Source organism: Cervus canadensis, chromosome 12, assembly GCF_019320065.1.
Source record: "Cervus canadensis isolate Bull #8, Minnesota chromosome 12, ASM1932006v1, whole genome shotgun sequence".
Taxonomy (NCBI): Eukaryota; Metazoa; Chordata; class Mammalia; order Artiodactyla; family Cervidae; genus Cervus; species Cervus canadensis.
The window spans coordinates 76,988,090-77,002,014 of NC_057397.1; the positions used below are offsets into that span (position 1 = coordinate 76,988,090).

The window sequence follows — 13,925 nt, forward strand, 5'->3', positions numbered from 1 at the left end:
GTCTGTTTCCTCTCACCAAGAATTTAAGCTGCTGGAAGGTAGGAGTTTAATTGTATTCCTGGTTGCTCAGAATAGGGTTTGGGATATAGTAAATATTAAATAAATACATTTTTAATAAATAAACGTATTTCATACAGGAAATTGGTTATTATGAAATTAATATACATAGGTTTTGTGTAGACTGATTTAATACTCATTCAAACTCCCTGAATTAACTTGTATTCTCAACATGAAATTTTCTCGCGATGTCAGTAACACAGTAAAATTGGTGTAAAATTATTGTAAAAGGGACACTTTTTATGTGGACTGCTTAAGTGCTAAGTACATTCGTTTGGGAGAGAAGAAAGTTCTGGAGAGTGACGCTTGCCAGTGGCACGTGCTAGCCGTGGACACAGCCGGGGCGAGTGGTACGGGGACGCAGACGCATCTTAGAGACTGTCCCGGGCTTTCTAAGCTGATGCGGCAGGTACATCACTGAAGCCGGTGTGCTGGTGGTGGTTTGGTAGCCAAGTTGTCTTCAACTCTTGTGACTCCACAGACCACAGCCCGCCAGGCTCCTCTGTCCCTGGGATTCTCCAGGCAAGGATGTTGGAGGGGGTTGCCATTTCCTCCTCAATCCCTGGACCTTCCCAATCCAGGGACTGAACCCGGGTCTCCTGTATTGCAGGCAGATTGTTTACCGTCTGAGCCACCGGGATTCATGTATTACCTGGGTTCAGATCACAGCTTGGCCTCTGCCCTGGGTGGCACTCTGGGCAAGTCACACAGCCCATGCATCTCATGCTTTCCAGCTGCCAATGGGACAGATACTAATGACGCATGTCTTATAGAGCTCTTGTGGGGACTGAGCAGGTGAGCGTCGAGGGCCCACGATGGACATGACTTCCAGATACAGAATTGTTAGCTTCTTCTGGCCTCATCAGGCACCTCCAGCAGGGGTTGAACATAATGGGCATTATTTCTTCTGAGTCAAATGGTGACATTCAAGGTATTGTTTTTATTTGTGAGGTAGCTCTTGTAGCTCAGTCGGTAAAGAGCCTACCTGCAATGCAGGAGACCGAGGTCCAATCCCTGGGTTGGGAAGATCCCCTGGAGAAGGGATAGGCTACCCACTCCAGTGTTCTTGCCTGGAGGATCCCATGGACAGGGGACCTGACGGCTACAGTCCTTGGGGTCACAAGTCAGACACGACTTAGTGACTGAACCACCAAGCGCCGCTACCAGCCCATATCTTGGGTACTTTCCTTCGACTGTGATCAGCAGTCTACCTTTTTTTTGTACTGTCTGTATTTTCAGAATTGCATTTTAGATAAAATTCACATTAGGCCAAGAACTGAATTAAAATACGGTTCAAGTTCATTTCTTCTGCTCCTTTGCTTTAATTTTGAATACAATATTGAAGGTAAGAAGAATTTATTTTTATTTAAAATAATAAATTGAACTAATTTCAGTTTGGGGCTGTCATGAATCAAACTGCCGTGAACATTTGTGTACAGTTTTTTGTGTGTACGGTAGTTTTCACTGCTCTGGAATAAGTATCCTTGAGTGTAATTGCTGGGTTGCATGGTAATTTTACGTTCGTGTTTCTTTACTCATGGCTGCTCTGGGTCGCTGCTGCTCCGCGTGGCTTTCTCTCGCTGCAGGGAGCGGGGGCTCCTCTCGTGGTTCGCAGGCCTCCCCTGTAGGGGCTCCACTGGTTGCCAAGCACAGACCTCGGGCCGCTGGCTGCCGTAGCTCTGGCGCACGACCTTAGTTGCCCTACAGTGTGTGGAATCTTCCCTGACCAGGAGTCGAACCCGCGTCTCCTGTAACGGCAGGCATCCTCTTACCCACGGGACCACCAGGAAATTTCTATGTATACGTTTTAAAAAAACTGCCAAACTGTTTTCAGAGTGGTTATACCATTTTATAGTCCCATGAGCAATGTGTGAGTGGTACCGTTTCTCTACCTACTTGCCAGCATTTGTTGTTATCACTGTGTTTTATTTTAGCCATTTGGATAGGTGTGTATAGTGAAATTTCATTGTGATTTTAATTTGTATTTACCTGATAGTTAATGATGTCGAACATCTTTTCATGTGCTTATTTGCCATCTGAACAAGGTATACAAACGGCATATCTTTGATGAAATATTTGTTCAGGTTTTACCCATTTGCTAATCGGATTGTTTGGTTTTATTTACTAGTGAGTTTTGAGGTTTCTTTATATAGTCTAGATACTAATCTTTTGCTGAGTGTGTGGTTTACAAATATTTCTCCTAGCCTATAGCTTGTCTGTTCATCTTCACATGAGCTTTCACACAGCAAAAGTATTTTATATTGATGGAGTTCAGTTGATCAAATTTTCTTTTTATGTGTTTGTACTTTTGGTATTAATGCTAAGAACTCGTCCTTGAGCCATACATTCCAACGACTTTGTCCTAATTTTTTACTAAAAACTTTATGATTTCACTTTTTTACCTGTAAATTGATGATCTGCTTTGAATTAATTTTGGTATAAAGTATAGAGTTTAGGTCAAGTTTTCTTTTTCTTTCTTTTGCATGCATGTTAATTGTTCCAACACCATCTGTTGAAGTACTTTTGAACGTTGGTATAAAATCACTATATGATTTTTAAATCACATTTAGACTTAAAATCATATTGTTCAGCATATTTGTATGGGTCTGTTTTTGGCTTTTCTCTTTCTCACTTAGGTATGTGTCTATCTATCTGAAATACTCACTACTTAAATATAGTAAGCAGTCTTAATGTCTGGTAAAATGATTCTTTCCACATAATTCTTCAGCAAGATTGTTTTAGCTATTCTAGGGTCTGTGCCTTCTTATGTAAATTTTAGAATAAGCTTGTCTATGTCTTAAAGAAACTTTTCGGGAATTTTGATAGGAATTGCATTAAACCTATCGATCAGTTTAGGGTAGTTGACATCTCTACTATGCTCAGCCTTCCTGTCCATGAATATGGTAGACCTCTCCGTTGATTTGCATCTTCTTTGACTTCTTTTATCAATAGTGTAATTTTCACACACAGGTCTTGCACATGTTGTAAGTATATACCTAAATATTTCATTATCTTTGGAGTAATTATAAATAATATTAAATTTATTATTTTTGCATTTGAGTGAACACAAATTGTACCTCATTGTGATCTTGATTTTTTTTTATTACCATGATCACCAATGTAGTTAAACATTCTCTTTTTTCACTTATTAACCTTACATATATATCTCCCATTCTCTTGAGTATCTGTTCATTTTTTATGTATTCTTCATGTGGATTCTTTCCAGTTTTTTATATTGCACATGTCTTTTCCCAGTTGTAGCTTATCTTTTTATTTTATTTAAGATTTTTTTTGATGAACAGCTTAAACATTTTAATATCATTAGATATGTCAATCTTCTAATTTCTATTCAATTAATTTTATATCTTATTTTGGAGATATCTAGAATTTTTGTCTCCAAGTCAAAATAACTTGAATGAGCTAAATTAACAGAGCATTTTTATTGGAAACAATTTTAAAGTGGAAAATACCAGTATTAATATTCCTCTTCCAAATAAGCAGAGAAACTGTTCCCTAAGACGCTATCTATAATGTACCCAAACAGTTACATTTTTTTTATTTAAAAAGGAAAATAATATCTCCAATAATTTTGGAATAAAAAGAAAACTACTTTTCATTTCAGGAAAGTTTCCCCGTAAAAAGTGAGGGACATAGATTCTTCAAGCTTCTCAAGACTTTAATTTTCTCTGTTTATTTCCAAAACACAAACTAATTTGTATCTCATGACTTCTTACATTGTTCTGTTTTAGAATATTTCTGTGTGGTACAGAGGACTGACTCTTAAGTTAGTAGTGATTTTGAATTTGACTATTAAAGAAGGGAGATTTGGTGCCCCAAACTGTAATATATAAACTTTGGGTTGAGCTGCATTGTTTAGCTTACATAATCAGCATCTGAGTATTTCCTTGGCAAATGCAATTTTTCCCCATCGTGTAAAAGGATCTAGGTACTCTACGAAAATGGGAAAAAAAAAAAAAAACCCACAAGATCCTTTTACTACATGTGGCCTGTAGATACAGAGCTATATATGAAATTGCCTACCCTAACCATAATAGGTCAACTGTTTGCCCTCCAGGAAAAAAACATATTCAATTTATTTATGAAGACTTCTTTATTTTTTTAATTACATATATTTCAATTTTTGTCTTATTGTCATTTTAATGTTTCAAAATGTTGACATGGACATACACACACATACACATTTACACAAAATATTCGTGATCTCCAGTCCTAATGTGAAAATTCAGCAAAATAAGAGACATTACTTTGCCAACAAAGGTCTGTCTAGTCAAAGCTATGGTTTTTCCAGTGGTCATGTATGGATGTGAGAGTTGTACTGTAAAGAAAGCTGAGCGCCGAAGAATTGATGCTTTTGAACTCTGGTGTTGGAGAAGACTCTTGAGAGTCCCTTGGACTGCAAGGCGATCCAACCAGTCCATCCTAAAGGAAATCAGTCCCGAATATTCATTGGAAGGGCTGATGCTGAATCTGAAACTCCAATACTTTGGCTACCTCATGCGAAGAGCTGACTCATTGAAAAAGACCCTGATGCTGGGAAAGATTGAGGGTGGGAAGAGAAGGGGACGACAGAGGATGAGATGGTTGGATGGCATCACCGACTCAATAGACACAAGTTTGGGTAGACTCCGGGAGCTGGTGATGGACAGGGAGGCCTGGTGTGCTGCGGTTCATGGGGTCACAAAGAGTCAGACACGACTGAGCGACTGAACTGAACTGAGGCCATTCCTTGGGAAACACAAACTACAGTACAAAGCAAAGCTTCTAAAGATACTGACAGCATTGTGACATTTTTAAGGATTCTTAAACACATTAAGAATATTCTGGTATTTTCACTCTGTAAGAGGTGGTTTTCACCTCATCCAGCACGGACTTACCTTGTATCAGACAACCGCCTTCTTTGTTGCAAAGACTTCTGTTTGCCCTTTGCATCTTGCCCGCAATCTCTGTGGGCTTAGACTCACCCTGAGGGCAAAGCTCAGGGTGCTGCCAGTCCAGCCACTGGGCATCCTTTTCTCCATCCTTATTCAGAAGCTTGATTTAAGTAAATGAATTACTGAAATGACTTCTAGGGATAAAATCTTACAGTCACACGGACACAATATGTGAAAGGATTTGAATTGGGGGAAATTCTTGGGCTCTTTTCCAACTTTCTTCTTCCCCAAACCCTTCCTATTTTAGCACAAGTCTGCGTGTCTTTCTGAGATTAAATGGCCCTGACTTTTTCTTGAATCCAGGAAGCCAGTGTTTTCTTCTCTTATCGCTTCCTCTCGCTCAGACTTATCAGAGCAGGAGAGTCGCGCTCTGCTTCCTGGCCGCCTTCCCATCCCCGCTGACCCTCCTGCATGGGTGTTGCTGAGATCTTTCCTGGAAAGAATCTGCACACTAAAACCCAAAGCTGGATGCTTTTGCACAGACACTGCTTTTTCAAATATGCAGAAGGCTCGAGTTGCCAGCGTGTTGTGAACCTGCCAGTGTTTGCTAACTATTTCCAGAACACTGGCTTGGTTGCCAGGTATTACCATGTTTTTTTTCCTCCCCTGGTGAAAATGCATTTAAAAGAAGGGTCATAAAAATGTGGTTGCTTTAATAGGAACTTTATTGTATTGTTAGCACCAAGTTACCTGAAAGACATTAAAATAGATTCATTCTTTTAAAAGTTCCAACAGTAACATAGGTGCTTTTTTGGTCTATGCTTTGCAGAAGTGAAATTTTTCTGTCAAACACCGGCTATTGCGGATATTGTAATCCTGGTTGATGGCTCATGGAGTATTGGAAGATTCAACTTCAGACTGGTTCGATCTTTTTTGGAAAACCTGGTTACAGCATTCGACGTGGGCTCCGAGAAAACACGAATTGGTGCATCTTTTTTTAAAATTAACAGCATCGGCTCCTAGTGGGAAACCACTGGGAAGCTTCTTAAGAAATTTCAAAGATTCTCTACCAAATGTTTTTCAGAATTTTAGGTTTAACTATAGGAATGTTCCCAAAAGGGCAAGTTTGCATCAATAAGTATTTATTTCTACTAATTTTTGCTGTCACAATGTCACTCAATTAATTAGACCATATTTCAATTTTTCTGGAAAGCCAAAATCTTCTCTAATAATAATTATTATTTTATTATTAGTAATAATAATTTTAAATAATAATTTAAAAGTTACTATTGGTTTAAGAATTTATCAGGTAAAAGTTTTCTTTTTATTTAAAAAGCAATTGAATCCAGTGAAATGTTTAATCAACAATTGGAAAAAGTTTTATTGTGTGAGATAATTTTTGCCAAATTCTTGCTGTGATAAAAAACAACAAAAAAGTTGTAAATCTTTGAGAAATATACCCATTTTATTATGTAAAGTTTCCTAGTTTCACTTCTCTAAATAGCCCTTAAGGAAACTCTTTTCTTTGGGAATAAAAACAAAATACAAACACTATAGTGTATACAGAAGTCAAAATATAATGTCACACATGAAGCTTGTATGAGGTTGTATAAGCTGGTATCACTATTACCTCAATAAAAAAAATTAAATAAATCTAGACCTTTTATGTACAAACATGATCAGACTTTTAAAAAATGCTAAGTACCTGATTGGGTGCCTACTTCTAGATGTCTGGAAAATATATACATTCCACCAGCCTCCAGATACGTTGAAAATTCTTTAAATTGACGTCAGGAACTCACTTTGAAATTTCTCAGGGAGGCAGAGAAAAAAATGTTGCAAAACTTAGCCACTCCTGCCCCCCACCCCCCAAAAAAAATTAGGCCCTGCATCATTTTAGTCTCTTGAATGGTCCATTGGACCTTCGAGTAACCCATCATTCCTGGGTGGGCTTTCTCATCTCTCTTTCCAGGTCTGGCTCAGTATAGCGGTGACCCCAGAATAGAATGGCACTTGAATGCCTTTAACACAAAAGAGGAGGTGATCGAAGCTGTCCGAAACCTACCGTACAAGGGAGGAAATACACTGACAGGTATGTTTTTGTCCAGTCCACATTTTTGGCAGCATGTCTTGCCAAAGAACAGTTTTATTACTTCGTCACTGTGTGTGTCTTAGCATAGTATTTTTAAAGCAAGCTAGCATTTAAAGGTTTTAGATGGCTCTTTTCTCAAACTGACATTAGAAGTTACATGCAGACACCTCATCCCTTTTGCTCTACAAATGTAATGTCCCAGGAAGGGCTTGGTTGAGCTGGAAGAGTACCCAGCAGTCCTTGATGCTGACAGCCTTAGTAGCTGTCTTAACCTTTTTCAATTAATTTTCCTTTCTTTTTTCACCCGTTTTCTCCTCCAGTCACCCTGTCAATTAAATAAGAACAAATTTCTACCTAAATTTTCAAGGAAGATAATTTCTTTGCCCTTACTCTGCAATCAATAGTTATTATGAAAATATTTATGGAGCTTTGGCTCACCAGCTTTTTTGATAAATGAGTATAGTCAGCCCTTAGTATCTGTAGCTTTGACCAACCAGGGATCAGAAATGTGTGGGTAAAAAATTCCAGAAAGTTCCTAAAAGCAAACCTTGAATTTGTCACATGCTGGTAACTATTTACATAGCATTTATATTGTAACAGTTACTATAAGTAATCTAGAGATGGCTCAGAATGAATGAGAGGATGCACGTAGGTTATATGCAGATACTACATCATTTTACATAAGGGACCTGGGCATCTGTGGGTTTGGGTGTCGTGGGGGTCCTAGAACCAACCCCTCTGTGGATACCAAGGAACGACTATAATGTAAGAGCCTTTATATTGCAATTATCCATGGCCCAACCCCAAGGGCTTGCCTCGTGGCTCAGCTGGTAAAGAATCCACCTGCAGTGCCAGAGACCTGGGTTCGATCCCTGGGTTGGGAAGATCCCCTGGAGGAGGGAAAGGCTACCCACTCCAATATTCTGGCCTGGAGAATTTCATGGCCTGTACAGTCTATGGGGTCACAAAGAGTCAGACTCAACTGAGTGACTTTCACTTTCAACTCCAAGGCGTCATCACAGGTTTTAACCCTTACATGCTATTTCCTTCTATAGACCCACAATGTGGATGCTCAGTTTAAACAGTAGAGATGCTGTCATTGAATTTTAAATAAACCACTGAAATCCTGATCATTACTTTGCCAGTTTGAGGCTTAGTCTAACAAGTTTTTTGTTAATACAACAAAAATGTATTAAGCACAAATTGCATAACATTATTCAGCATTTCTTATTTTTGAGGGGTGTAGAATGTCACACTCAAAAGTCAGGAGTTCAATTACCATTTTAGATCTCCCCTTCTTCCCCTATAAGGCAGAGAATCTGTGGTTTCTTTAGATCACCATGATCAAAATGGAAAGTGTAGCCATAATATTTGGGACAGTTGCTTCTGTGAGGGTATTCTTGCTTCGTTGTAAATTATAGAGGTTTAGATTTTTTTTTTTAATTTAATTTTTATTGATTTGGTTTTTTGGCTGTCATGTGGCATGTAGGGTCTTAGTTCCCCAACCAGGGATCAAACTCATACCCCCTGCATTGGAAGTCTTAACCAGAAGACCACCAAGGAAGTCCTAAGGTGTAGATTTCTTGTATGCAAATCTGTCAACATTCATTGTATAGGAATCCGATGTTCTTTATAAATGCTAGTTTCTGAAATGATGCAGTATTCAGAATTTTTATTACCTCTGTTTTGGTGATTTTAGTGTTTCATCAGATTCGTCAAAGAATAGTTCATTGTGAAAATGAAGATGAAAGTTCACATCTAATAAAAACTCTTCTTTCTCATCTAGTGGCTACGTTTTGGAGAATTGAAAGGCTTTTTATTTGAAATGGTTGGCTTGTCTTTATTTTTTCTTCTTTTCTCCTAGGTCTTGCTTTGAATTACATTTTTGAAAACAGTTTTAAACCGGAAGCAGGAGCAAGGACTGGAGTGTCCAAAATTGGCATTTTAATCACAGACGGAAAGTCCCAAGATGATATTATTCCACCATCCAGAAACCTGCGTGAATCTGGTGTAGAGCTCTTTGCCATAGGTACGTGTTAACTGTGGTCCTGTTTCAAAAACGGACATGGACACACAACCACTTAAAACTATATATAATGCAGATGCACTTCAGAGAGAGCCACCAGACCTGAGCACCTTCAAGTCTTTTTATAAAAACTGTAATGGTGTTTAGTTGATTTACAGGCTGTGGTAGTTTCTTGTGTGCAGTGAAGTGAACCAGTTATACACGTATCTCTGTCCACTGTTGTTTAGATTCTTCCCCATGTAGGCTATCACGGAGTATTGAGCGGAGTCCCCTGTGCCCAGGAGGGCCTTGTTAGCTGTCTTTTGTGCACATATGTGTCTATGACTCTCCCACTTCATCCCGTCTCTCTCTCCACCCCGTTGGCTCTACTCACATCCAGTCATGTGATCTGAGTCTGACGTCCTCACATTAAAAATGAAGTGGTGGAACTGAAGGATCTTACAGTGTGAGAATCTCTAGGTTGAGACACCACACATGAATTGTTGTGAAAAGCATAAAGTGCAAAGGTTAGGTCCATAATTGTTACCCTTTAACTAGTTAAGACTGTTCTCTTTCAAATCACTTAATAGCTATCTCTTCTCTGATAGTGTAGAGAGAAAGCAATCAAGGCATTGAGTCTTGTAGCTAAGAAAGCACAGAGTTGAAGATGTGCAGTATTATTTCTTTGAAAATAACCCTTTGTAAGTATAGGTGTGTGGGGAGAATACAGATGGCATACACGCAGAGTAACTGCGTGATATTTAGTTGCTGCAGCTTTGCTCTTGATTAAATTGTTTACGTTGTCTTTGGTGATAGGAAGGCCTTCTATTTAGTAGAGACTGGAAAGAAAAATAGAAACAATTCCTCTGACTCCTTTCTAGATTTGTCACTCAAAGTGTGGTCCATAGAATGTTTCATTGGAGGAGTATTTGCTTATTTGCTGGATGGCAGGCATTGTGGTGGGTGATGGAGCATACAGATGAACAAGATAAATCCTTCCAAAACAAAAGCCTTCCAAGTCATGATGACCATTTCCTCACTTTTCCATGCTCTGTGCAACAGTGAAACTGTTTTGTTTGGAAAGGTGAGAGAGAGGGGGATTTGGGGCTTATCATCTCTAGAATATTCTTAAATGAATCCAGACTTGGTTTTAACTGAATGCCATGAAAAGAATTATTTACATTAAGCTCATTGCTTCAGCATGCGTGGCGTTATTTTGTTATTGTAGACACAGATCCAACAGTGCCTTTTAGAAGCTGTTGTAGAAGTCCTTCAGTCCAGGAACGTCAGGGAGATTTGATTTAATGTTTATTTTTAATTTTGCTGTACTTTGTTCAACAACAATAATCCCTACGGAAGACTTACACTAATAGGGGATTAATTTATGTGTTTACTCTCCATTCTGTGGTCTCGTTAATAATGAATGGATGAGTTAAAGTGAACGCATTCAGTTGTGATTTGGACTTTTTCTCTCTTTTTCTCTGGGAATTACCTGGAAATCAGTAGTGTTCATTTTCTTACAACCTCCCAAAGCAAATAGTTCAGAAACAATTGACGCTTTGTTGCTCAGTCTGTTGAAGCTGTCAGATAAATTAAGTGGCACACAGCCAGGCATCTAAGAAGTAATTACTGTTGCCTCAGGTAATCTCTCTTCCTTGCTTCCCTCTTACCTCTTTTTAACATCCGTAGATAATTGCAGTGACAAGGATTTTTAAAGAAATGTTCCTTCTCCTGGAGAAGAGAAATCTACATTTACACTTATGAAACCCAACCTTGTGTCTTTTTCATTAAAAAAAAATTTTTTTTTACATTTAAAATTTTTTATCAATTGACTATTTTATTTACTTATTTTAAATTTTGGGCAAACTTCGTGGAATATGGGCTCTTATTTCCCCGTCCAGGGATCGAACTGACATCCCTGGCACTGCAAGGCTAGAGGACTGCAGGGGAAGTCTCCCCCTTTTCTAATTTCAACAGTGATATATGTCACCTTCTGAGGTGCAGCTTGAGATGATCATTAAGGGCATATGACTTAGGATCTAGATTGCCTGAGTGGAACCCTTGCTGTATATTTACTGGCTGTGTTTCCTCAAGCAAGTGAATTAACCTTTTGTCAGCTTACTTATCTGTAAAATGGGAGAAACAGTGACGTCCAACTCACAGGACTGACCGTGAGGATTAAATGTGTTACTCCGGAAAACACTGCCCTGCCTGGGGCGTGGGAAGCACACTTTAATGTTAGCATCCACAGCTGTGATAGACCGAAAGTTCCATGAAGGAAAAGGATTTTCTGTCTCAGTTTAAGTAAGCGAATGTTTGTAGAAATTTAAGCCTGAGGTTCTGATAGTGTAGAGTACTGGTTTAATTCCTATTGCTTCTGCAACATTTATGAAAGACAGAAGTCAGTTTCATCAATACATCCTCCAAACCCGGGCCTCCTGCATTGCAGGCAGATTCTTTACCGTCTGAGCCACCAGGGAAGCTCAAGATGGACTGAAGAAAGTTCAGATTTAGTCATCTGGGGACTTCCCTGGGGGCGCAGTGGATAAGAATCCACCTGCCGTGCGGGGGACACGGGTTTGATCCCCCGTCACGGACGATTCCGCACGCCCCAGAGCACTGAGCCCGCGCTGCAAACCCTGGAGCCCTCGGCCTAGAGCCTGGGCACCAGGTGCAGCCCCCCCTGGGGAAGCCCGTGTACCGCTCGGGCCTGGGCTCCGCTCTCCCCCCACGCAGGGGAAGCCCGTGTACCGCTCGGGGCCTGCCGCTCTCCCCCCTGGGGAAGCCCGTGTACCGCTCGGGCCTGGGCTCCGCTCTCCCCCCAGGGGAAGCCCGTGTACCCCTCGGGCCTGGGCTCCCCTCTCCCCCAGGGGAAGCCCGTGTACCCCTCGGGCCTGGGCTCCGCTCTCCCCCCAGGGGAAGCCCGTGTACCCCTTGGGCCTGGGCTCCGCTCTCCCTCCAGGGGAAGCCCGTGTACCGCTCCGGCCTGGGCTCCGCTCTCCCCCCAGGGGAAGCCCGTGTACCGCTCGGGCCTGCGCTCCGCTCTCCCCCCAGGGGAAGCCGGTGTACCCCTCGGGCCTGGGCTCCCCTCTCCCCCAGGGGAAGCCCGTGTACCCCTCGGGCCTGGGCTCCGCTCTCCCCCCAGGGGAAGCCCGTGTACCCCTCGGGCCTGGGCTCCCCTCTCCCCCAGGGGAAGCCCGTGTACCCCTCGGGCCTGGGCTCCGCTCTCCCCCCAGGGGAAGGCCGTGTACCCCTCGGGCCTGGGCTCCGCTCTCCCCCCAGGGGAAGCCCGTGTACCCCTCGGGCCTGGGCTCCGCTCTCCCCCCAGGGGAAGCCCGTGTACCGCTCGGGCCTGGGCTCCGCTCTCCCCCCAGGGGAAGCCCGTGTACCGCTCGGGCCTGGGCTCCGCTCTCCCCCCAGGGGAAGCCCGTGTACCGCTCGGGCCTGGGCTCCTCTCTCCCCAGCCAGAGACAGCCCGCCCGCAGCAACGGAGGCCCAACACAGCCAAAAGTAACTAAGTAAGTAAAGCGGTGTGTCCATGTCCAAAAAATGAAAAAAAAAAAAAAAAGATTTAATCATTTTAAAATGATTTTGAAAGGGACTTTTAAGAAACAATCTGCCAGGAGACGTCCCTCTTGCGAGAAAAGGCGCTTTGGTTGGGTGGGGACTGGGGGGTCGCAGCGCAGAGTACCGATCACTAGGAGGATCCTGGCCGCGCCTCCCGTGGGTCTTGGCCGTCACGACCCTCCCTGTTGTCCCCAACGGCAGGGGTGAAAAACGCGGACGAGAAGGAGCTGCAGGAGATCGCCTCCGAGCCGGACAGCACGCACGTGTACAACGTGGCCGAGTTTGACCTGATGCACACGGTTGTGGAGAGCCTCACGAGGACCGTGTGCTCCAGGGTGGAGGAGCAGGACCGCGAGATCAAGGGTAGGTGAGCCTCTGCCCCCGGGGCGGCCCTCCTGGCGGTCAACGGCCTGTCCCTTCTTCACGCTGACTTTCCGAGCAACGCTGTGTGCTTCCACGCTCGGGACCATCAGAGTAGACAAGGGGATTTGCGGGGGCGGGGTACTTTAAATCCCTGGATAGTTGTTCCCGCGCTGCTGCATGTTCAGTTCAGTCGCTCAGTCGTGTCCGACTCTGCAACCCCATGGACTGCAGCACGCCAGGCCTCCCTGTCCATCACCAACTCCCGGAGTTTACCCAAACCCATGTCCATCAGGTCGGTGATGCCATCCAACCACCTCATCCTTCGTCATCCCCTTCTCCTCCTGCCCTCAATCTTTCCCAGTCAGGGTCTTTTCCGCTAAGTCAGCTCTTCGCATAAGGTGGCCAAAGCATTGAAGTTTCAGCTTCAGCATCAGTCCTTCCAATGAACACCCAGGACTGATCTCCTTTAGGATGGACTGGTTGGATCTCCTTGCAGTCCAAGAGCCTATCAAGAGTCTTCTCCAACACCACAGTTCAAAAGCATCAGTTCTTCGGCACTCAGCTTTCTTTATAGTCCAACTCTTACATCCATACATGACCACTGGAAAAACCAGAGCTTTGACTAGATGGACCTTTGTTGGCAAAGTAATGTCTCTGCTTTTCAATATGCTGTCTAGGTTGGTCATAACTTTCCTTCCAAGGAGTAAGTATCTTTTAATTTCATGGCTGCAATCACCATCTGCAGTGATTTTGGAGCCCAGAAAAATAAAGTCAGCCACTGTTTCCACTGTTTCCCCATCTATCTGCTATGAAGTGATGGGACCGGATGCCATGATCTTAGTTTTCTGAATGTTGAGCTTTAAGCCAACTTTTTCACTCTCCTTTTTCACTTTCATCAAGAGGCTCTTTAGTTCTTCACTTTCTGCCATAAAGGTGGTGTCATCTGCAT

General features: G+C 42.5%; 1 protein-coding gene across 7 annotated transcripts in view; it reads left to right on the top strand.

Moving 5' to 3' along the window:
- The window catches only part of COL14A1 (collagen type XIV alpha 1 chain), a 225,477-nt gene that overhangs the window by 46,669 nt on the left and 164,883 nt on the right, over positions 1-13,925 (top strand). For all 7 annotated transcript variants that reach the window (XM_043484139.1, XM_043484143.1, XM_043484145.1 and 4 more), the window contains exons 6-9: positions 5,779-5,934; positions 6,922-7,041; positions 8,906-9,070; positions 12,815-12,976. In XM_043484139.1, coding sequence (XP_043340074.1) covers positions 5,779-5,934; positions 6,922-7,041; positions 8,906-9,070; positions 12,815-12,976 — 603 coding nt within the window. The remainder of the gene's footprint in view (positions 1-5,778; positions 5,935-6,921; positions 7,042-8,905; positions 9,071-12,814; positions 12,977-13,925) is intronic.